The following is a 22,454-nucleotide window of genomic DNA, read 5'->3' on the forward strand; positions in this document are numbered from 1 at the left end:
TAAAGATTAGAAGTTATAAAAAGATTTAGTTTACGTCAAATGGCATGGCCATGGCAGAGGATTCAAGTTGACATTCTTTTGGGCAATTTAGCAAAAATAAAGAGCCCTTGTAAATCTCACATGCTATGTTCAATTATCTTCAAATTGTATGCACGATAACAGTTCTGGTTTGAACACAACTACATACAAATAGTTGCCTGTAGCCATTTCAAGATTATGCCTGAATAATTAATTTATTGTTACTGTGAAATATTTTATGCTACAAATTTAAAGTCACATTTTTTGCTTGCACATTTTTCCACTACAGCCATTTCTCTCTTTAATACTATTTTTATTACATTTTGAATATTTTCCTTTGATTAAGATTGTTTTTCAAATAATCAGCTGTTTCTGTACCTTGTCATGTCGGCAACTGATTCACCATTTGTTGCAGCCAAACAGAAAAACAAACCAGTCATTTTAAAAGATTTTAATCTTAAAAGATAGTCACAGTGCATAAACATAACTTTACATTCAAGTGAGAAGTGACAAAGTAGATTCACAGGTAGAAGGTCAAACTGTTTACATTGATAACACTGACATTACGATAACGCTGGTAGAGGACACGGTCAGTAGTCACCTTTTATTTTTGGCAAAAATAAATAATTAAAGTGAAGTCCTCAAAGTTTCCCATGAGCAAACTGACACTCATTGATTCTGTTGCTGGCTTTATGCTACGAAAATTGGCAAGTTTTAATGTTAATACATGAAAAGGGACAGGGTTAAAGTGTATCATTTATGACATAATTTCAGTTTAAGTACACTTAGGTTTATCAAAACTAGCATTTCATTTTGTAGCATATGCTATAATTTATCTATTATATATGCCACAACCTTCTTAACAAATTAATCTTAGAGTTGAAATCGTCAACGACAAACAAGATGTGTGGTAAATGAAAAATAACATCCCTGTAAAAACAGCACACATAAGCAATTTTAGCTTAATTTAAGTTCCTATGAAACTACCACTAAAGTGCTTTTTGATAATTTTAAACGACTGAATTTGTGCTCACTCAAAGATAATGTAGTCAGGGCTTGAACGACTTCAACAATGTGCACCCATGTTTTTTAAATGAAGATAAGTTGGGTCTCTACAGGGGAATTGATAACAACAAAAACTAAACAAAAGCAACAACAATAATAAAAAAGAAACAGACATTATTATTGGATTAGTTTTTGGGCCAAATTAACACCAGAACCTTTATCACCTCAGATTTTCTCAATCGTTTCAGCCTCACTTAAAATTCTTTAACCGTAACATTGGCTAGCTTGCTATAAGCTAATGTTAGCTATTACTAGCTTTGAGAGTTGGAGTAAATGCATCTCTAATAAAGGGTCTGAATTGAGTCCTTTCTTTAAGCCTAACATTGCAACTCTTTGAATGTCGTTAATTTTTTACTTTAGCTAATAAGCTAGATAGTGGAACATGCTAAACGTCACAATTAAAGAGGACAAACAAACACCCTTTTCTTTTTTTTACTGTTAACACAGTTTTTACCATCAAATTTAGATTTTTCCTTTCCGGTTTGGATGCTGCCCTCCAAAAACTTTAAAAGTACCTGTCTCAGGGCAGCTTTAGAACCCTGATTCACTGTAAGGAGAAATTAGACACACCAAATTACTTTATTGCTAATGCTGAAATGGGATGATAGCTGGGATGAGCTGGAATTAGCAAATGGTCAACTCTGTTTTTCATCATCAGGTGGAAAATAAAAAAGGTGAAATGAAAAAGCTAGGAGAACTTGCCAGAGAGGGGCTGGAAAATGAAAACTGATAGATAGGATGGGATGCTAATCCCTGAGCTAGCTTGTACAAGCGCTCTGGCATGTGACTGAAAGTATTTGTTGTTTATCTGATACTTACTTCCTTCGAGAACAGGAAGACTGAAAAAAATAATTAACTTAAGGGATAAATTTAAGGAGATAAATATTTGGCAAACACACCGCTTTTAGGTGAATCGTTAGCTCGACAGGTCTCCTGTTGCTAGCTTTAAACTGTGAAAAATCTTGAGACCAGGTTTCACAGATAGGACAAGTATTAACAAAAACACAATAGATGTGAGATAAAAACTGTTACACAATAAATGTAACAAACTCTGGTAACTGTTAGCTGATTACTAGCTAACAAGCTAGGTAGCCAGACATCTAATAATCGCTATTAAAATGGGAGAACATGAGCGAGAAGGGCAAGAAAACTTAAATTATTTAGTAGTGTGAGAGGTGAATCAGGTTGCTAGCGTGTGCAGGTGCTCTGGCAGGTAACTTAAAAGGTTTAGAGTACTAATAACCTAAGAAAGGATCACGTTAGACAAAAATAATTAGCATTTACCCCACCAAAGTGCAAGGTTGAAAGATTGTTATGAATACCTTCAAAATGTCTTCTTGTTATTGTGCTTAAAACCTGCGATAAAAAATGACGATATAACACAAGACATTCAGTGTGGGATAAAGGAAACTTGAAATCCTATTTTGATTTCATGGAGACCTTTGATTTGTCAAACAGGAGCCACAAAACCTCCAATACGGCTTTCTAAAACCACCACGATGCCTTAAAAGTTTAAAATAAACAAAAATAAACACAACAGAAATAAGAAACGAGTAAATAGAGCAAATTTAAAAGGATTTTAAAATGAATGAAGTATCAGAAATAGGAACAAATGAGTAAATTTCAAACAAACAGGTAGGTAAGGTTGTGGTAAGGCTGTAAAAGGAGACACATTTCTGTGCTGTACATTGAAATCAGGTCATAAAACTCATCTATGATCCTGAGTAAGTGGAGATGCTGCTCTCCAGAGCACTCTTTGACACACTTTGAACTGCATGCCGTCTGGAGTGTTCAGAGTCGGGGATAAACGACGCTTCAGACTTTCCCCTCAGGTGGAAATCTGACCCCGTTGTTGTTAAGGTGCCGGTCCGAGATCATTCCACTACTGTGTGAGGCTTTGAGATTCATCCTGCAAGCCCACGAAGAAGCAGACCTGCGTGGGGGAGGAGGGGGCGATGTGAGGAGGACGGGAGGAGGAAGGGGAGGGGGCGGAAGTTGGGATCTCCCAGTAGCTCCCGTGCAGGTCCAGAGCAGACAGAGCGGGCGGGTTGTTTCTGTGCATGGGTTTGTCACAATCTGAAGCCTGGGCCGGATCGCTCAGACACTTCCTGAGACACGGCTCACTGTGGAGGCAGAAACACGGAGAGTTAGGGATGTGTTACAGTGATGCAGAACGAGATACATGAAACTAATACACCCCATAACTCAACATCACTGTACTTGCTTTTAAATTGCTTTTAAGTTGTTCACTGCTGTCATATTTTGTATTGTATTGTTCTGTCTCTAGGTTTCTATGTATGTCCTCTCTGTTTCTTGTTTTGTCTTTTATTTATTGTCATGCCACCTGTGTTGCCTCCTCGCCTAGGTCGTTATTGCAAATGAGAATTGGTTCTCAATTAACTCACCTGGTTAAATAAAGGTTAAATAAAAAAAATAAAAAATAAAACATGCATGGAGACAACGAGAGGCCAAACAAGAAATTAAAGGTGCAAAGCGACAGCAAACACGTCACCTGAGAGAGTTGGCTGGTGTTCCCTTCCAAGCTTGTCTGTACACGTCTCCTGCCACCCCGAACATCCATCTCACGTCAGCTGGCACCTCCGGGATCCACTCCACAAACCTGCAACAGAGGAGAGAGGTCAGCCATACGAACAGGCGTCACATTGGCGACACCCATTTGCTGGTGGACTACTGTTGAGAAGCATCTAGTTTTGAATGTTTGGTGGCTATATTTGGGGTTTTTTGGAGCCAGGAAAGACCATATTTGGACGGGAGAATGGAGCAAGGGGTTAGCAGCAGGGATAATGACTTGGTCCCACCATCACACCTCTGCAGCATTCATACTGAAGGTGAGACATTACAGGGACGTAAATATCGCCTTGTACTGTCAACATGAAAAGGGCTATTGCATCATAAAACCACCTCCCAGTCCCAGAAAGCATTTTTACGATAGACCACCGTTTCAAAAGATGAGCTATAAAACTCATGGCGGAGCAGCTCAATCTGCCAACAACCTAATGTTAGCAAAGTGTAAGCTAAACTTGTGCTAGCTTGGTTTGCTTGGTGGAAATCGTAATTCAGGGTGTTTTACATGAATCAGGATTCTGATTTTGACTCCAGCTGCTCCTCTATCCCTCTCTCCAACACAGTCTCAGCAGATGTGTGTCTACCATGAGTCTGGTCCTGCTGGAGGTTTCTGCCTGTTAAAGGAAGTTTGTCCTTGCCACTGTAACTTGCTAAATGCTGCAAAGTGCTCTGCTCATGGTGGATTAAGATGAGATCAGACTGAATCCTGTCTGTAAGATGGGACTGGATCTTATCCTGTCTTGATGTTGGGTCTTTGTTAATAATAGAACATAGAGTACAGTCTGGGGGATTTGTCTTAAAAAGGTAGCCACGCCCTAAAGCGTGCCAAGCTTCAGGGTCTATTTGACTCTAAATGGGACCATAATTAATATATTGAGCTCCATGCTGCATTAAAGAAGACCTTAAAACTAAAGATTGAGACCTCAACCTCATTCGGAACTAAATATACTGAGGAGACAAACCAGCTGAGAAGTGCGACCAATTTACAGTCAGTGTGGCGCCCTCTGCTGGCCATTAGAAAGAATGCAGGTTAAACACACTGATTAATCAGTTATCGGGTATTTTTGTTCACCTCTGAGCGGCTGAGTAGGCCGACTGCACAGGAAGCGTGTACGGCATAAGCATGTAGGAGGCCACTCTCATCGGCAGCATCCCGGACACTTTGGTGTAGAGGCCGGATTTATCCTGACAGGCCTCACAGAACACTGACGAACACACAGAGAGGGAGGAGAAACAGTCAAATAACAAGTAATATAAGTTGGTTTTACTTCCTGGAGTGTTGGAGGACACCGTACCTTTCTTGATCGGCGTTGGCAGGATGATCTGCTCATCCAGCCACCAGTGCTGCTTTCTCAGCAGGCGCAGCCTCCGCAGCATCCACTCTCTGGTGGTCTCCGTCTGCTTGCAGCAGCAGGTGGGGGGGCTGTCCTGCAGGGTGGGGCCCGAGGTCGGCTGCTCCTGCATCATCAGGTCTGACACCATAAAGAAGACACAAGGTCAGAGACGGTACAAGGGATCAACTGGGCTGCGTCTCAAAGCTCTAAACGTCCATACTCGCACCGTTCACTCGCGTCTTAGCCCCTCCGACCAGAGATGCAAGGAAATGAAACGGGAGTCTTTTCTCTATTATTAAACTCAGGCGATGTGAAGTTTCAGAGAAGTTCAAGCTGCTGCAGCGTCCAATCTGTGAGGGGTATTCGATAAGGGGGCGTGTCTATCAGAGAAAAGACTTTTGCGAAGTCTACACTTGTGTGTCCTCGATTATCGCTCCTCCGGTCAGTCTCCTCCGATCAGTCTCCTCCGATCAGTCTCCTCCGTCCTCTCTCCTTCAGCAGAGTTTGGGGCTGTTTCCGAAACCGCCTGCTACATACTACTTACTAATGTAGTAGGCAGTAGGTATTTGCTACTACATACTGCGTTTGAATTTAGTATGTAGTATGACTGTTCTGTTCGATCTGTGTTGCAGTACGCTGGGCCAGACGTCACTAGTTTTCCGGTTTCGGAAAGCGGAAGTAAACAACGGTGAAGCCGATAGAGAAACTGCTTCTTTAGCATCCATTTATGATTTTAAAAGTTTGGACGTGGTTTATATGTAATTCAATAACCTTCACAGCACCCAAAAACAGATTTCCTCCCGTCAAAAAAGAAGGAAAAGAAAGAGCGGAACGAGCGCTGTGCATTGTGGGAAACAGTACGCGAGGCAGACTGGTCCGATGTGAAATTTTCCCTAATCAGTAGACATCCGGGGAGTTTTGGCTTACTGCAGATTTAGCTCTTGTTCACATACTACTTACTACATACTGAATTTTGGCCAAATCAGTACGTACTGCTAGTATAGTAGGCGGTTTCGGAAACAGCCAAGAGCTTTGGGACGCCACTTAAAATTGCGGGTCAGTAACTACTTCCAGTTCGGCGGAGGAGAGAGGAGACTGAAGTTAAGAGCTTTCAGATGCAACCCTGGACTCTCATGATTGGATGATATCAGGCGTGGACAACTTACTGTTCTCTTCCAGGAAACGTAGAGCATCTTTGTAACCGCTCTGACACATCTCAGCGAGCACCTGAGGAAACACAGAGAGTGCATCTTATATGAGGAGACAATATGCAACAAAAAACAAAACAATGAGACATTTTTTAACTTTAAATCATGTAAATAAGACAGAAGTAAGTCTTTAATTAACTAGCTGCTTTCTGCATCCAATGGCTGCAATGAGCTCTACAAGCCACTAGACGTCCCTGTTGTCGCTCTGAAACCGCGATGCTGTGAATATTTCACATCAGATAAAGAAATAATAAGTTATAACCAACAAAATCGGCTCCATACGACCTCATGGAGAACATTTTAAAGGTAAAGTTGTATTTTCTGAATGCACCTGACATTATATCTTCACTGAAGCCATCACGTCACTGTACTTTATTTATTACATAACAGAAACTTACTATAAAAGAGAGCTGTCATCAGAGCAGCCAATAAACCCAGTCATGAGTCAGGGACACACACACTCTGTTTGATTTGACATTTGGATTCTGGTAACAGCCTCGGGCCTGTACAGTCATACTAGTTTTCATGTGGCCGGCTGCTGAGAGGTAATTCCTCTCTCCAGGAATGCTGTAAGAACAAACCTGCCCCGATCAAACACACACTGCTGCTTCCGCTTACATAACCGTGGGATCCAGGCGGCACAACGGGCGCACACACACACACGTGTTGGCAGGGAGAAGAGGAGTCGTCAACGTGTGTCACTACAGCACAACAAACACAAATCCAGCTCACCTTAGCAGTTACCTCACAGACGTCAGAGCAAATAAAAAAACACAGAGGAGAGAGGACGATAGAGGGGAGAAAGAGGCAGAATGTAGATCCAGATCTGGATTTCAAGGTGGGAGGTTTTTAAAAGGAGCAAAAAACAAAGACAGCTCTCATTAAAGAAGCTTCTTACCCACATGTGACAGTCAGCCATTAATCCTGACATGCTCAGGGGTGTTTCTTATCCCAAACCCTCATCTGCCACCTCTGAGAACTTGGTAGTCACCACCTTAGTAATTTCGTTTATCAGAGTCGTTGTGGTTCAAGTTAATGATCCCTCTTTCTAGGGCGAGACAACAAGCAGGCTCCACATTGGCTGGGGAGAGACCTTACGTCAAACCTACATCGGAATTCCACCAGATCTGTGTCCGAGGTTTTCCCACGGTAATCACTGAGTCAAGGATTGTCCTCCTCCTCTCCTCATCCATGTTGTCTTTCTGGTCCTCTGAAAACCTCTGACCTGTTGACTCCAGGCCTGGCTCCGCTCATCATGATGGTTTGTTGTTGTAGTTAAGTGAAATACGATCTGGTGATAACACAGAGTATTTTATTCTGAAATTAACCGGATGTTTTCATTTTGTTTTGGTGCCTGACTTCCTGTCCCGCTCCATCTGCTCTGTTGAGATTGATGTGTCTTGCTCCAGCATCTGGCAAAAATAGAAGTCTCTGATCCAGCAGGTCGGAACCTCGACAGGTACGCAGCTGGAACGCAACCGAGTAGATCCAGTGGAAGTTAACCCAAAGACTAGAATATAAACCTATCAGATCTGGTGCTGTGACGGAGCGGAGAAGGACCAGACTAAGATCTGGTGGAATTTGGCTGTTAAGGCGAGACAGGAAGTCCAGCTGTTCCGTGCTGCGTTCTTAAAACTTACGAGGGAGCAAAAAGCCGGACACCACAGCAGACCAGAGATGAATCTTATGAAAATCCGATGTTAGAGCGGTTACCATCGACAGACTTCGTGCTACAGCTCGGTGTTACTTTTATACCAAAGATGGAGCAGATGTAGGTTTGTAAAGTCGGACTAGTCGGCCTGTCCAAGGAAAAATAAGTAAGTTGGAGTCTGAGTGTGTTTGGTCTCTGTAAGCCAAACCTCATGTTAAAATTCTCTCCAGAAAGTAAATTAAACTTCCACTCGCTCTCTCACGATCTCAACAATCAGAAGGTCTCTGCTTTAAGTGTTCCCTACCTTCGGTTCAGGAGGAAATAGGGCCCTGCTGAGGCGGTACATGTTGCCCAGGTTCATCTGGATGCTGGTGTTGGTAAAGCGCAGCTCGTGGAAGCTGGTGGAGTTGTCTCGGGGACAGATGTCGCTCTCTCCGGAGAAAGGAGAGATGGTGATGGTGTTCTTCAGCTCCGACTGCGGGAGGTTGTCGCTGATCCCGCCATCCACGTAACGCTGGAGACACAAACAGGAAGTAAATCTTAACTAAAGAGCTCAGACATTAAAACACATCTGGGGACTACCTGAGAGCTAAACCCTGTTTTGCTGGATGCTTAAGCAAAGAAATGTGGCCTAGAGGAAGTTTAGAAAGAAACCAGGTAAAACACCAACATGTGTGACTCTTGATGGCACTTTGAGGGCTAAAGGCTGATTTATACTTCTGCGTCGCCCCTACGCAGCAGGGGCTGACGCGGACATGAGCCCACATACTTCTGCGTCGATGTGTCCGTGTCGCGCAGCAATTCTCCTCCGAAACGCTTGAGGGCAGTGCGGTCTCTCTGATAGCCGGTCGCCTGCTTCCGGTCCTGCTACGATCTCTGTTTACTTTTCCACATCGATTCAGAGCGTGTTAAGTTAATCTACAGCTGATACATGTTGCTGTTTATCATACAGACATGATTACATGAAGAATAGAGAGGAGGAGATGAAATACACGGCCGATGTGTGGCCGATGTCCGGGATCCCGGAAGTGCTGTGAATGCGGGAAAGACCAAGCCGTCGAGCGGACCAATCACAGAGCTTGCGGTCCGCGTCGGCTCTACGTGTAGTTACATTTTGGAGGAGGTGCACGTCAGCTACGTGCGTAGGCCTCTGCGTAGGTACGGAAGCTACGCGGACCTACGGCGTAGGCTACGCCGTCGATTCGACGCAGAAGTATAAATCAGCCTTAAGCTGTTAACTTTATCTGCCTAAAAACCTTCATCTTTTTCAACATAGTTCCATAATCCCCGGCTGTGTAATAAGATGCTTGTTTCTGATTGGTCAAGACCCCTTGATGACGGTTATTAAATGTCACTAACATGAGCAACACCAGAGACAAACTGATCACACGTCATGTCAAATCAATCCACGGAAAAGAGTTCAGACACATTTAGCTTCTGCTTGTTGACACCATAGACCATAAGGTGAGGTAAAACCGTTAGCTTCCGTTAGCATCAAAACTGTTAGCTTCGATTAGCATGCTAAATTGTCAGTCTCCGTACATATTCATATTGGATCCTGTCCAGCAATATTTGACCGAATGTTTGAGACCATCAAGTTTTCAGTTTGAGTTATGATTGTGATTTTACTGAAAACTGCTGCAGGATGATTATAAAAATGAAAGGAGCGGACTCTACACAAAGACGTACTTGTGTCCCATGTATGATTACATATTACTGACCATTTCTTTCCTAACATTAAAGAGGACACTTCAGCCTTTCATCATTCACTATCCTCAAACAAACACTGCATTCACGTCTCTGTAGCTTCGTTATTTATGTGCAAGTGACTTCATCTTCAGAGACTTGCACCTTTTTTTTGGCTTAATGAATTTCTCCGCTCTGGTTTTGGAGTCAAAGTCTGCAGAGTCAGAAAATGAAAGGAAGTCTTTATCATCTGAAGAGCTTTTGATGATGTGGAGAAGGAATTAACCTTGTTCTTAGTGCCGGTTGTAAAATCCAATTCTGCTTGGCAGAGACGCTGCCAGCTGTGAAACATGCAGGCTCAGTGTGACAGGATGTAGGTCAGCGAGGAAATGGAGGTCAGGATCGTCAAATATGCATCACAGAGGGCAGAAATGTGTTCAAGACGCTCTCAGTGAAAGATAGTACATTTATCATCATATTGGATTTACTTCATTAGAAATGGATCCTTTTTTAAATCATTAAATTAAACTTGATTTAGATACCACCCTTCAATCAAATCGGTCTTAGAGATTCAAAGAGATTTCCAAGAAAATTGAATGAATTAAGAGGCGGACGCACAACAAAACTAGAGACAATAAATCAAAAAAGACAAAAGGTTGATGGTTTAATTTACAAATGATAAATAAATGAGATAAAAAAAGCAATAAAAATATTCTGCAGTAATTAAATAAAAAAAAATCTAAAGAGCAAATAAAAGAACAAAGTTAACAGAGGTGATAGTTTAAATAGGGATTAAAAATAGTATCTTGTGCGAACATTATAAAAACTTTTTCCAACAAGATAATTATGTTGTGCGCATAAGTCTTGTACAGGATACGTTACTTATCTTGGATGCAACATGTAATCATGTTTTGGGCCCATGTCATTATCTTTTCGAGAGGTAAGAATCTTTGTGCACAAGATAATAACTTGTTTCCACAAGATCATTTTGTTGCGGCACAATTTGTTATCATGTGAAAACAGGTGAATTATCTTGTATACACAATATAAATATCTTGATGAAACATGTAAGTATCTTGTGCCCACTGGTTAATTATCTTAATTAACTTGTGCGCAATAGATGACTTTGTTCCCACAAGTTGCTATCTTGAGGGAACAGGTTAAATATCTTGAGCACAAAATATAATTATCTTGTAAAAATAGGTTAAAATCTTATGGAAACAAGTTAGTATCTTGTGCGCACAAGTTATGATCTTATGAGCATATCATCAAAACTTGTTTCCACAAGATAATCATGCAATGTACATAAGTTGTTCTCTTGGGGGACAAGTAGATTATTTTGTGTGCAAAATATATTATGTTTTGGGAGCAAGATATTATGTAAACAAGTAAGTATCTTGTGCACACAAGATAACCACTTGTTGCAACAAAATAATTACGCGTACAATTACGCAACACAAGATACTTATGTTGAGCACATAAGATGTTGTCTTGTGGGAACAAGTCAATTATCTTGTGTGCACATGTTAGTGTCTTGTGTGCACAAGATCAAAACTTTTTTCAACAAGATAATCATGTTGTGCGCACAAATTGTTATCTTATGGGAGCAAGTTCATTATCTTTTGGAGCAAGTTATTACCTTGTGATCACTAAATATGTATATTGTGCACACAAGATGAAATTAGTTACTTCTTTAACATCACAGAGGCGTTTACCATAAGACATGTTATCATTTTTAGATCAATAAAATCATGTTCAAATCAATATTAAGTGTAGAACTATTCTAAGTTTGTGTAGTTAGTATGATCTAGTATATAATGAGGAGGTTGTTATATAAAAGGACAGGTTGAGCAGAACCTCAACACTGAGCTTCAACACCCTCCTCACAATATCTGATCCTTTTATTCAGCATTATCCTGTTAGTACACTGAGGTTAGCATAGTTGGGTCTCTGAAATGTCCCAAAAAACAAATAATCCAACTAAATGTCATATTTCCAAAGCAGTCTGAAAAAAAAAAAAAAAATTCAGTGTAACTTGGTTTTGCATGTGTCTGCTTTCTCATGGCTTTACAGAACATTTTGTAACTCCAAATTTTATGGTCATGTAACATCAAAACAATTTGGAGTGAAAATAGACGAAAAGTCCAGAGGCATAACTTTGAGCTCTGAGGAGAGAACCAAGTAAAATCATGTTGAGCATTTTTCCTTAAAGTCTGTATTTTGATCACTTTTAAAGAGTTTGCCTGTTACGTTTGAAAGGTTGAACTTTATCTCCAAATAAAGTAGTGCTTAGAATAAACTTTATTTGACTCTATAGTGACACCTGAGTTTCTTATCATTGTGGAACTAGCACACGAGCATTACCTAACTTTAACAGACAAATTAATTACATAATTTTTACGACTGAGCCACCACATGAGCTGCTCACCACACTGTCAGCCCACATGGTGCCATGCTTCCTAATACTGCAGATTCATAGTTTGAGTCGGTGAGTCAGAGTAAACTGGGCGGTGATCCAGCTCACTGCAGAAAGTACGCGATGTACAGAATCCACAGATAACTCCTGCAGGGTGCAGACAGATGTAAAGACCTCTAACTGACAGCAGTTTAATGGTGTTTCTGTTTTTAAATTAACCTTTGACACAAAATCAGAGACAACAAACTCATTCAGGGTGAAGTGGACTGACTGTCCACAAAGAGGTTGTTTGTCAGCAGTGTCCTGTTGTGTAACAGTTGTGTGCTGAGGCCAGAGCTGCGGAGCCAGAAACTTTTGACTTACTGCTTTAAATTCACTCTGTCATCTTTTTTTATTTTGGTGGTAGTTCTGTGCAGTTTCTTGCTTTCTCTGTGGATTATCTAAAGCTTAGCTTTTATGTTTTACCTTTATTTTTACATTTAAAGCTGCTTTCTTTGTGTCCTAATTAAAAGAGGAAACCCTCTTCTTTCAGCGGACACAGGTAAACTACCAACTCAACTTTTAACACTTTCTCTTGGACTGAGACTTTGAACACCTTTGAAGAATTTTAGTATTTCAAATCTGGGCCAGAATATAATTGTATTTCAAGTTATTACGAGCCAAAATTAAGCTTTAATTGATGGCAAAATGAGCTTGATAAGTTCCTTGAAACACATATAATACTTGCTGTATTATAGAAAATTGTCCCTCAGAGCCACTAGACTTATAGTAAGCAGGAGCTGCTGATCTACCTCTCTTCTGGTAGGTTAGTTTATGTTTTTATCTGTACTGTAAGCTTGTATCAAATATCATCCCACCTACATCAACGTAAAGACTGATAAAGGCAGCTGTAGACCAATGACTCCTGTATTCTGCAAGGTAAAAAAACTGTTTTTGAGTCTAGTGGCTTTAAAACAGAGTTATGCCAATACAAGTATTTTAATTTTGGGTCCTATATAAACATTTTTTGAGGTTTAAAGGAGTTCTTGTTATTGTCACCAACTTCCTCAGGTTGTTGTTCCAAGTGTCTGACAAAGGACCGCTGCAAAATAGGATTCCAGGATTCAAGGATTCAAGGTTTTTTATTGTCATACCAATACAAGCTGTCGCATGATATGGAACGAAATTTCGTTTCTCAGGTCCCATATTAAGCCAAGAGACGTCTTAAGAGTAAACCCACTAGACTTTACTGACCATAAAACTCAACACAACTCAGAAACATGAAGACAGATAAAGGCACGTGTAGACCAACAACCCCCGTGTTCTGCAAGATAGAATTACTGTTTTTGTCAATGTTTGCTTTAAACTGAGTTAAGTCAACTTTAAGAACTTCAAATATTTCCGGTATTGTATATCGAAAGGATCGCTGCAAAATAGACATTTGAAGAGTAAACACACCAGACTTTATTGACCAAACCTGTATTCAACCTTGTAGAAAACAGGAGCTGCTGGTCTACCTCAGCCTCAGTAGGTTAGTTTGTTAATTCGTGTGATTTATGTGTTTAAAAGGGCAAGCTTGTATCCAACCCAACACAATATCATAAAAGTAACAACTGATAAAGGCAAACGTAGACCAGCAACTTGTTTGTTCTACAAGGTTAAAATACTGGTTTGTATATAGTTGCTTCAAACACAGAGGTAAGGCAACTTTAAGAACTTCAAACTCTTACAGTATTGTAAATCTGCGTCCCATTTATACACATTTTGAGGTTTAAAGGAGTTCTTGTTCTTGTCACTGACTTCCTCAGATTGTTATTCTAAGTGTCTGACTTAAGATTGTTGCAGAATAGACGTGAAGAGTAAACTCGCCCTTCTCATTGACCAAAAATGTATTTTAACCTTGCAGAAAACAGGAGTTGCTGCCTTTGTATGTTAGTTTGTTTATTTGTGTATGACTTTGTGTTTCAAAGGGCTCTCTTGTTTTCAAACCAACACAAGAACATAAACATAAAGACTTATGAAGGCAGTTGTAGAAAAACAACTCTTGTCTTCTGCAAAGTAAAATTAAGTTTTTTTTCAATAGCTTCAAACAAAGAGTTACTCAAACTTTTAGAACTTCAAACTATTCCAGTTTTGGAGATTTGGGTCCCATTTATACACATTTTGGGGTTTAAAGGAGTTCATGTTCTGTCATTGATATCATCAGGTTGTTATTCTAAGTGTCCAATGAAGGATTGCTGTAGAAAACATGACTTAAGAGTAAACCCATCAGACTTCATTGACAAAACTGTATTTTAACCTTTCAGAAGTTGCAGGAGTTAAAGGACTTGCTGGTCGACCTCGGTAAGTAAGTTAGTGGATTTGAGTCTGACTTTTGTGTTTCAAAGTGCTCTCTTGTTTTCAAACCAACACGATTACATGAACTTAATGACTGATAAAGGCAGCTGTAACCCAACAACTCCCATCTATGAAAACATTAGGACTAAGGTTATGCCAGTTAAATTGTTTGCATCATTAAACTTGATCTCCTCTTTTTTTTCAGGATTATTATGCAACATGTCGTCTCATTACGAGCACCTGACCTTTGCATTTCATTGAGTCTTTACGGCTTCATCTGGATCTAATCTGACTTCTTCAGCTGTCATTGTGACGGCCTCTGATTAGTGCTGCCTGTTTACTGTTGCACACAAACAGAGTAACCAACACTCTGAGTAAGATCACTGCCAAAGTCCAGACACGCTGATAAATCAACGTGAGGAAAGATTTTCAGCTGATACTGCATCGACAGCTCTTCATCCAAACATGATCTCATGCAGGGTTGCACCTTGACCTGCAGTAATCTGTTTCACTTTCAGATGATAGATGTGTTTTAAATGCTGCTGAAATCATCCTTAAATTATCATGATCTGTTTTTAAACACTTGAGAAAGTTGCTGCTCAGGGTTGCTTGTAGTGACAGTTTTTTCGACTTCCTTCTCCTTTTTTCAAACCTCATTTCCCTCGCACGGTTACATCACCCCAACAGAGTTTTCATGACACGCAAAGAAGCAAACAAAAAATCGTGCGTTTTAAAAGGGAAGAAATAATCAAAGCGTGATAAGAAGTGATTTCAACACTCACCACTCCTTTGAAGGACGGAGGAATCAGGCCACAGTAGATGGGGATGAAGCAGCTACAGATCAGCGCCTGTGAACAAAACAGAGTTTAAACAAAGTTAATATCACCCGACTTTCTTACTGATTTTCCAGCTGTGTAAGATGCTTGATTCTGATTGGTCAAAACCCCTTGATGATGGTTATTAACTTTCACTAACATGATCAACGCCAGAGACAAACTGATCACATGTCATGTCAAATCAATCCACTGAAAAGAGTTCCGGCACACTTAGCTTCTGCTTGTTGAAGTAAGGTGAAGCAAAACCGTTAGCTTACATTAGCATCAATACAATGTAGCTAAAATGTTAGCTTCGGTTAGCATGCTAAATCGGACATTTCCACATCGATGAGCGGAGCAGGTCAGAGAAACTTTAGGTTAGCGATCTGCAGTGTTGTAGTCAAGACCACATTGACCGAGACCAAGACATGCCCGAGACCAAGACCAAGACCAAGACCAAGGTAGGGCAAGACCGAGACAAGACCAAGACCATATCAATGAAAAATCTTTGAGAGTTAACAAAATAAAAGACTTCTGTTTATTTTATTCAAGTTTGCTGTAAACACAATTGAAAACAACAAACAAGGTTTGATTTTGTCTTTGTTGCCTTTCTTTTGACGCGCTGTTAGAGTCTTTTGACACCTTAAGTTTTGTTTTGGTCGTCGTTAGGTAAAACTATGTTTTCAGTTGCCTGTGATCTCAGGAGAGGTAGGAGGTAGGCAGGATTATTTGTCAAGCCTTCCTTTTCTCATTAGTTGTGTGCATTTTTTTATATTCTTTAGTGAATATTTGTAGTGTTTTTATTTGATGAGTTTTAGGTGTTGCCTGTGGTAATCCTGTGGCAGGTATTTAATTGTGCCCTTCTCTGGTCACGGGCACACAGTCTCTCCTCCTGTCATCTGTCTCCATTCATTAATGCAAGAGTGCAGGGGGCGTGCCATTCACTGTAGCACCACAAAAGACGCGGCCGTAACAGGTGAGGAAAAAATGAATTAATTGAGAAACTCTGGGACACAGAGTGCATCAGTGGTGGTCTGGACCGTAATCCGCCCAGTCCGAGACAAGACAGAGTAAAAATTATTTCGAATCCAAGACAAGACCGAGACCTTAAATAAGCGGTCTCGAGACTAAGACCGATCTCGAGTACTACAACACTAGCAATCTCTACACAGAAACTTAAACCATGAGTGGTGGTGATGACAGCAGCAGGGTTCAAAGTTGTGATATTTGTTTATTTTTAAAGGTGTGTGAACCGCAGAGCTCAGAGAAGGAGAGCTGAATGAGGACAGTTTCATGTTCAATCCACCACAACAGGCAGAAAAGAATCCATCACCATGGAACACTAACTGATGAGGAATCACTGGTACTATTTTTAAAAACTGTAAACATAAAGCATTTAAATCAATAAAATAATCTTTAAATCAATGTTTTTATCAATGTGTTTGCATCTTAAAGCTGGGGTTGGTAGTCTCGGAAAACTAGCATGAATTTGAATGTAGCATTTCCTCAGGACTCTGGCTAACCCCTCCCCTCCTCCCTCGGAGCTCCTCCAAAACGACGCCCCCCCCCCGCTCACATGCACGAGCGCCGCTGACTTGCGACCATATGATCGTGACTGATTCAAAACCGGTCCTCATCAAAACATTATCATAGTGAGAGTTAAAAACACATAATAACATGGCTGCTGTTAGTACTCACAACTATCATGCTAGCATTATACAGTTGTACCAGTGACACGATATCAGGAGAAAAGTTATAACACATATAATACTGTAACAGCTCTACTGTTTGTTAAACGTGTTCAGTGTAGATGTTCTTAATTCCTACAGTGTTGACAGTCAGTGAAGGCATCAGGAGACTGAGGTGAAGAGTGTGTGAGCGGGAGAGAAGAGAGACAAGAGGAGAAGTTCTTCATTCATTCAAACATTGATTGTTGCTTTGTTGGTTGGCGTGCTCACGGCCGACAGAGACCAGTTAGTAAAACTCAACATGTTCACGAATCGGCTCTTCATCCCTACAGCGTCCGGACGGACGCTACAGTACATATACATTTTCTATAGGACTTACTAGATGTTATTAATTCTTTTGCTTGTCAGAGCCCCCGTGGTGAGAGCTTTTTAGACTCTGATCCGGACTACAGTCCTGAGCAAAGCACCTCATCGGGTCAGAGGGGACAGTCCCGAGGTCGAGCGAGAGGGGCAGGAAATAGAGTCAGGGGAAGCAGAGGCAGGGGACGGGGAGTACACGCCGGGGAAATGCATGCGCAGGAGGCGGGCAGAACGGCAGGATGGGATTTGAATGGTTTAAAATTTTGGCACCCAAAAAACGGTGATTGGTTGGTGTTTTCCCAGGTTTACTCCGGCTGTAGATAGCAGCTCTTTTTCGCTCTTTTTTAGGAACACATTATGTATTGATTGCCATCAGGACATAAAGATAATTTTAACCAGTAAAACAAAAACTGTATCTAAATCTGATTACCAACCCCAGCTTTAAGTTAGTAGCCGATAATAAGCGAGATAATTAGCAGGTAGTTATGGGAAATAAAATCCCTTCAGAGATTTCGTCGGGCTGTAAGAACTGAAAATGTCTTCTCACTGAGTCTGTAATTCCCAAAAAGTTGGAGATGGTTTTAAAGCACTTTCACAATTTATCATTTTTTTTATAGTTTGGCTTAGTGTTGAAGTTGTGTGCCCCATGTACAGAGGCTAATCTGACCTGCAGCCCTTCACCACTTGTCGTTAACTGCTTTCTCTACCAGTTCCCTTCTCTTTCCACGGTTCTATTCTCTAAATAAAGGCACAAAAGCCACAAATATGACGGACTGAATTTGTGTATATATATATATATATATATATATATATATATATATATATATATATATATATATATATATATATATACACATATTTATATATATATTTATAATGATTAGTTTGGGTTCCTGGACAAGGCGGGGGATTAAGCCACAACAGATATTCAATAACCGACAACAATTTTGTTGGAATGAGCTGCTGGATCAGTTGCGTTTTTAACATCGGCATCACATGTTAGCTGTTTGCTGATGTCCTTCCCTGTTTTCGCCATCGCTTATAGAAGATGTCAGTTGTTGATGACTAAAGAAGAAGAGAAATGATCAAATGTTGTCAGATTTCCTCCATTTGCAGCTTTTAAAACCTTTGACCAAAGAATTCAAACCTTTTTATCCAAAATGCCTGCTGCAAAAATGTTGCTGTCATGAAAAAATTAAGGCTAGAGGCGTTTCCTCTCCACAACCAAACCCATGACTGTGAAGGTATCAGCAAATACTTATTGATCTCCAGTGATTTATCATGCGACTGCTGCAAACAATAACAGGATGTAGATAAATGGTAGTCAAAGCAGCATCGCTCATTTCTCTGAGCTTCTTTTTAGGTCAGATTTACTTTGATTATTCTGGTTTGAATTATCCACAAAGCTCTCCTTTTTCTCCAAACAGTAAAATATGAATCATCAAAACAATGATAACAACAGTTTGATGTTTAAAATCTGCATTTTTATGCCACATTAGTGGATGAAGCACATCCTGAGGGATAGATACGATTAGCTTAGCTTGTTTCTGGGAGCTTTTTTTAGGTCAGATTTATTTCGATTATAATTGCTTATGAGATTTTACCTCCTGCTGAATCATCCAGAGGCCAAAACAAAAACAACCAGCTCTATAAATCACTAAGAACATCTGTGTTTCTCCCAGGCTCTTTGGTAGAGACTTTGCATGCATCCGTTAAACTCTGACCTGACTCAGGCCGGTCTTTACGTCCCCTCACCTGTATGAGTTCATCTTTAGTGTTGAACTCTGACACCAGCACGTTCTCCCCGTCGGACACTCGGGTCAGAGATACGCACAGCCGACCCGAGGCCAGGATATGTGCATCGGAGGGGAGGTCCCGATCCAGGCCAGTCTTTATCACCTTCACCAGGTTAAAGGTCGGGTGCAGGGGGCCCAGGTTCCTCTTCCTGGCCTCTTTCGCGACCTCGATGACATCTTCACAGCATTTAACTTCAAACCAGAGAAGAAAGAGAAGTTTAGACCAACAGAAACTTTAAAGATCAATGCTCTGCAAACAAGGACACACAATCAGCTTCTGGATCAATACTCAGTGAAGCTAGGAGTCAACGACCAACAATGACCCCTTCTCCGGGAGTCCTATCTGAGCCCCCGTGTTGGGATGTTGTGATTCGTTTTTCACGGCTGGAGAAGTGAAAAAGGTTCCTCTGACTCACGCCGTCCGCTACAAGACAGGACAAGTTCTCTTCTGATTGCACGCCACTGATAGCTCCTGCTGAACGTATATCAATGAGGCCATTATCAGGCTGCTGGATGTATACTTAAATTTATGAGCAGTGCTCTCTAATCTGAAGGGGACTGATTAGACATGTTAATCTAATCTTGTGCAAATTATCAACAGCATGTTAGCTCTGCTTTAAACACAGGGAGCGTCATCACGGCTCAAAACAGACTTTAATTCACATCGAACTGAATGCATTGAAGGGCATCTGTTTGCACAGTTAGATTTTCTGCTAAAGACAGAGCTGAGAGGATTATAAACTAAAGGGATTCTAAATGACTAACAGCTCTATTTACTGCTTAAAATGTATTTTAAAAAGATTTCATGTTGTGGCATGTTGAATATAACACACCCTCAGATACTGTTTTATCTCTGATAGAGTCGTATCTCTCTGACATGAGTCAACAGCTAAACCAGTGAGGTTAAAACACAGGTTACAGGTTCATAACATCAAACGACAGAAAGTTTAGGACGTTAGGAAGCTGAGTCTCTCTGTGTTTGATAAAACTGTGCTTCAGAATCTGGGGATACGATGCAGAATTATATGATACCATATAATAAGACACAATGGTGCAGTATGAAATGATAATGCACAACACGAACACGACACAAAAAGATAGGCTACGACAGTGCCTAACATGAAATATATGAAACAACACAGCACAACAGACAAAACGATACGAAACAAAACAATACAATAAAGACACATGACACAAGATATGACACGACGACATGACATGAAACAAAATGATACGACACAACAGGATAAGAAACAATAAGATACGAAACAAAACAATAATAGGATACAATAATACAGTAGATACGTACGGTACGATACGATACGAAACGATACGCACTGCCAGGTTAATATTTCATGTGCTACATGCATTGCAATAGTGAAAGCAAGGTGTGACATTGCTTTTAAATTAACCTGCTTGAAAATTGATAGATATATTTAATACGGACAGTATTAAAATATAATGTCCCAAAACCCAAGTGTATTAATGTTTATTTCTGAGTGGGATTCATAAATAAAAGTCATTTTTGATAAAGAATAAGACTAGGTGCAACAGAAACTTACTAAAAATGATGTTAAAGTCAGAGAGTTATTGTACTGTAGTTACTTAACTGAAACTGAAATTTAATATTTCATCAAAGTACATAAAAATATATATATTTTTCCTAAAATTGTTCAATATTTTTCAAGATTATATGAACTACTTGTAAAAAACAACCTAATAAAAAGTATTATAAGAATTATTATATTTATCATAATAATTTCTCATAACAGAATAAAAAGCACATTAATGTTGTTGTCCGCTTTAACTCCTCCTGTTCTAACATCAGAGCTCCAGGACATGCAGCCGGTGTTTCTTACTGATTGAAGCCTGGCTGGCGAGCACAGAGGCGGTCAGAGCTCCAGCAGAGGCTCCGTACAGCTTGGTGGCTCCTCGGATGAGGTACGGCGCTTTCTCCAGCAGACAGCTCGCTACTCCGATGTGATAAATCCCCAAAAACCCGCAGCCGGCGAAAGACAGGTTCCAGCCTTCGTTCAGGTCGAACATGGTGGGGCATACCCGGGCTTGGGAGCCCTGAGAGCGGGTAGAACACCGTGTACACTCCGCTGAGAGCTGCGGGAGGGACACTGTTGCTTTCGGTCCGGCTTTGTGGAGAGAAGCGGTCTGACTCTCAACAGGTCAACAGCTGGCTCTATAAATGGAGGGCAGGGAGGGGGCTCATGGTGCCTTCAGGGGCTGTCAGACATGTAAGCACCAGGCGGACTATCGGTCAGAGTGGAGAAGGTTTCCACCTATGGTTTCCACACCAATATTAAATATTTCAAACGTACCTTTAGCTGAGTCTTCAATAGATAACAGATGAATAAGCAATTTATTTTAACTTATATTGCTTGATCTTAGAGTGTATGTAACGTAAAAAACAACAACTCTAGTAATCACAATTTCTGGGAATCTCAACAAACACAACGTCTTAATTTTGAGTAAATGCCAATTAATATCAGATCAGAGTTTTCTTCCACTCAACAAATCAATTTATAATCACATCTAAAGTCTAAGCTTATTAGAACTGCTTGTCAATCATTGTTTCAATGGGACAGCAAAAAATGACAATGTAAAGTGCTATAAACTTAAATTTAAACATGTATTAATGTAAAATATGGATAGAAATAACACCTCAACATACTGCAACATACATAGTTTCACTAAAGTCATCAAAACAAATTCGATTTTATTTATAACTTTTGTCTATGTGGGGAAAAAACAGTTAAGTAAAAAAAATAAATTATTTGAGAGTCAGTGAAGGCAACACAAGCTACCGAGCGCATGATTGGGAGAAGGCATATCTGTCAGTTTCCTTGTTTTCTACCAGAGCCAATCAGCAGCAAGTGGGTTAGACAGCAGACAGTGACGTCACGAGGCCTTTAAAAGTACAATAAAAAATCATAACACGAAATGACGTGAAGGATGCTGGGTACAAAAATAAACACATATGTAATATATGTAATTGATTAAATAAAATCCTTGAAGTAAAAGCTTTGGGGAACATTTTTATACGTACAGATCATCCGTGGTGATGATTATTATCTTATAATTTCTGAAAAGATTAAAAGGTTACACGTCACAGCTTACACAGCATCTAAATGACTCACATCTATTATTAAATTCAATGATGAGACAAAGAATATATAACTAATACACATCTATTTTAAAGCTGGGGTTGTTAGTCAGATTTAGATACACTGCAGGGGATTAGTTCTCTGTGGGGTCATGTTAGTTCTCTGTGACTACCAACCCCAGCTTTAACTACTCAAACAAGGATCATCTAAAGCTCCTGTAAGGAAATTTTGGTCGTATACATATAAATGCCGAGCCCTCTGTGGACAAGGTTAATGCCTACATTTAAACTCAATGCTGATCTCGTCCTAAATTTGTATTTTTTTATTAAACATTTTTGGACAAATCATCTTAACCTTTATGCCAAATGTCTAAAATGTCAGCCACAATAATTTTTTTGC

At 40.2% G+C, this 22,454-nt stretch overlaps 1 protein-coding gene across 1 annotated transcript; it reads right to left on the reverse strand.

Moving 5' to 3' along the window:
* Positions 1–454: 454 nt before the first annotated feature.
* On the reverse strand, positions 455–21,121 carry pnpla3 (patatin-like phospholipase domain containing 3). Its single transcript, XM_034673656.1, has 9 exons — positions 20,799–21,121; positions 18,899–19,131; positions 15,063–15,128; positions 8,167–8,376; positions 6,170–6,230; positions 4,965–5,141; positions 4,742–4,874; positions 3,596–3,703; positions 455–3,206 (listed from the first exon to the last, which is right to left on the reverse strand). Exons 1-9 carry the CDS (start codon positions 20,983–20,985, stop codon positions 2,966–2,968), a joined length of 1,416 nt encoding a protein of 471 aa, XP_034529547.1. The 5' UTR covers positions 20,986–21,121; the 3' UTR covers positions 455–2,965.
* Positions 21,122–22,454: the final 1,333 nt, after the last annotated feature.

This window comes from Notolabrus celidotus, chromosome 21, assembly GCF_009762535.1.
Source record: "Notolabrus celidotus isolate fNotCel1 chromosome 21, fNotCel1.pri, whole genome shotgun sequence".
NCBI lineage: Eukaryota > Metazoa > Chordata > Actinopteri > Labriformes > Labridae > Notolabrus > Notolabrus celidotus.

Excerpts from the sequence above, each read along its gene's own strand:
- pnpla3 (XM_034673656.1), bottom strand. The coding sequence starts at position 20,985 with ATGTTCGACCTGAACGAAGGCTGGAACCTGTCTTTCGCCGGCTGCGGG. Across the intron at positions 19,132-20,798 it reads CGCCAGCCAGGCTTCAATCA|TTAAATGCTGTGAAGATGTC; the intron begins GTAAGAAACACC and ends TCTGGTTTGAAG. Across the intron at positions 15,129-18,898 it reads CTAAAGATGAACTCATACAG|GCGCTGATCTGTAGCTGCTT; the intron begins GTGAGGGGACGT and ends TTTTGTTCACAG.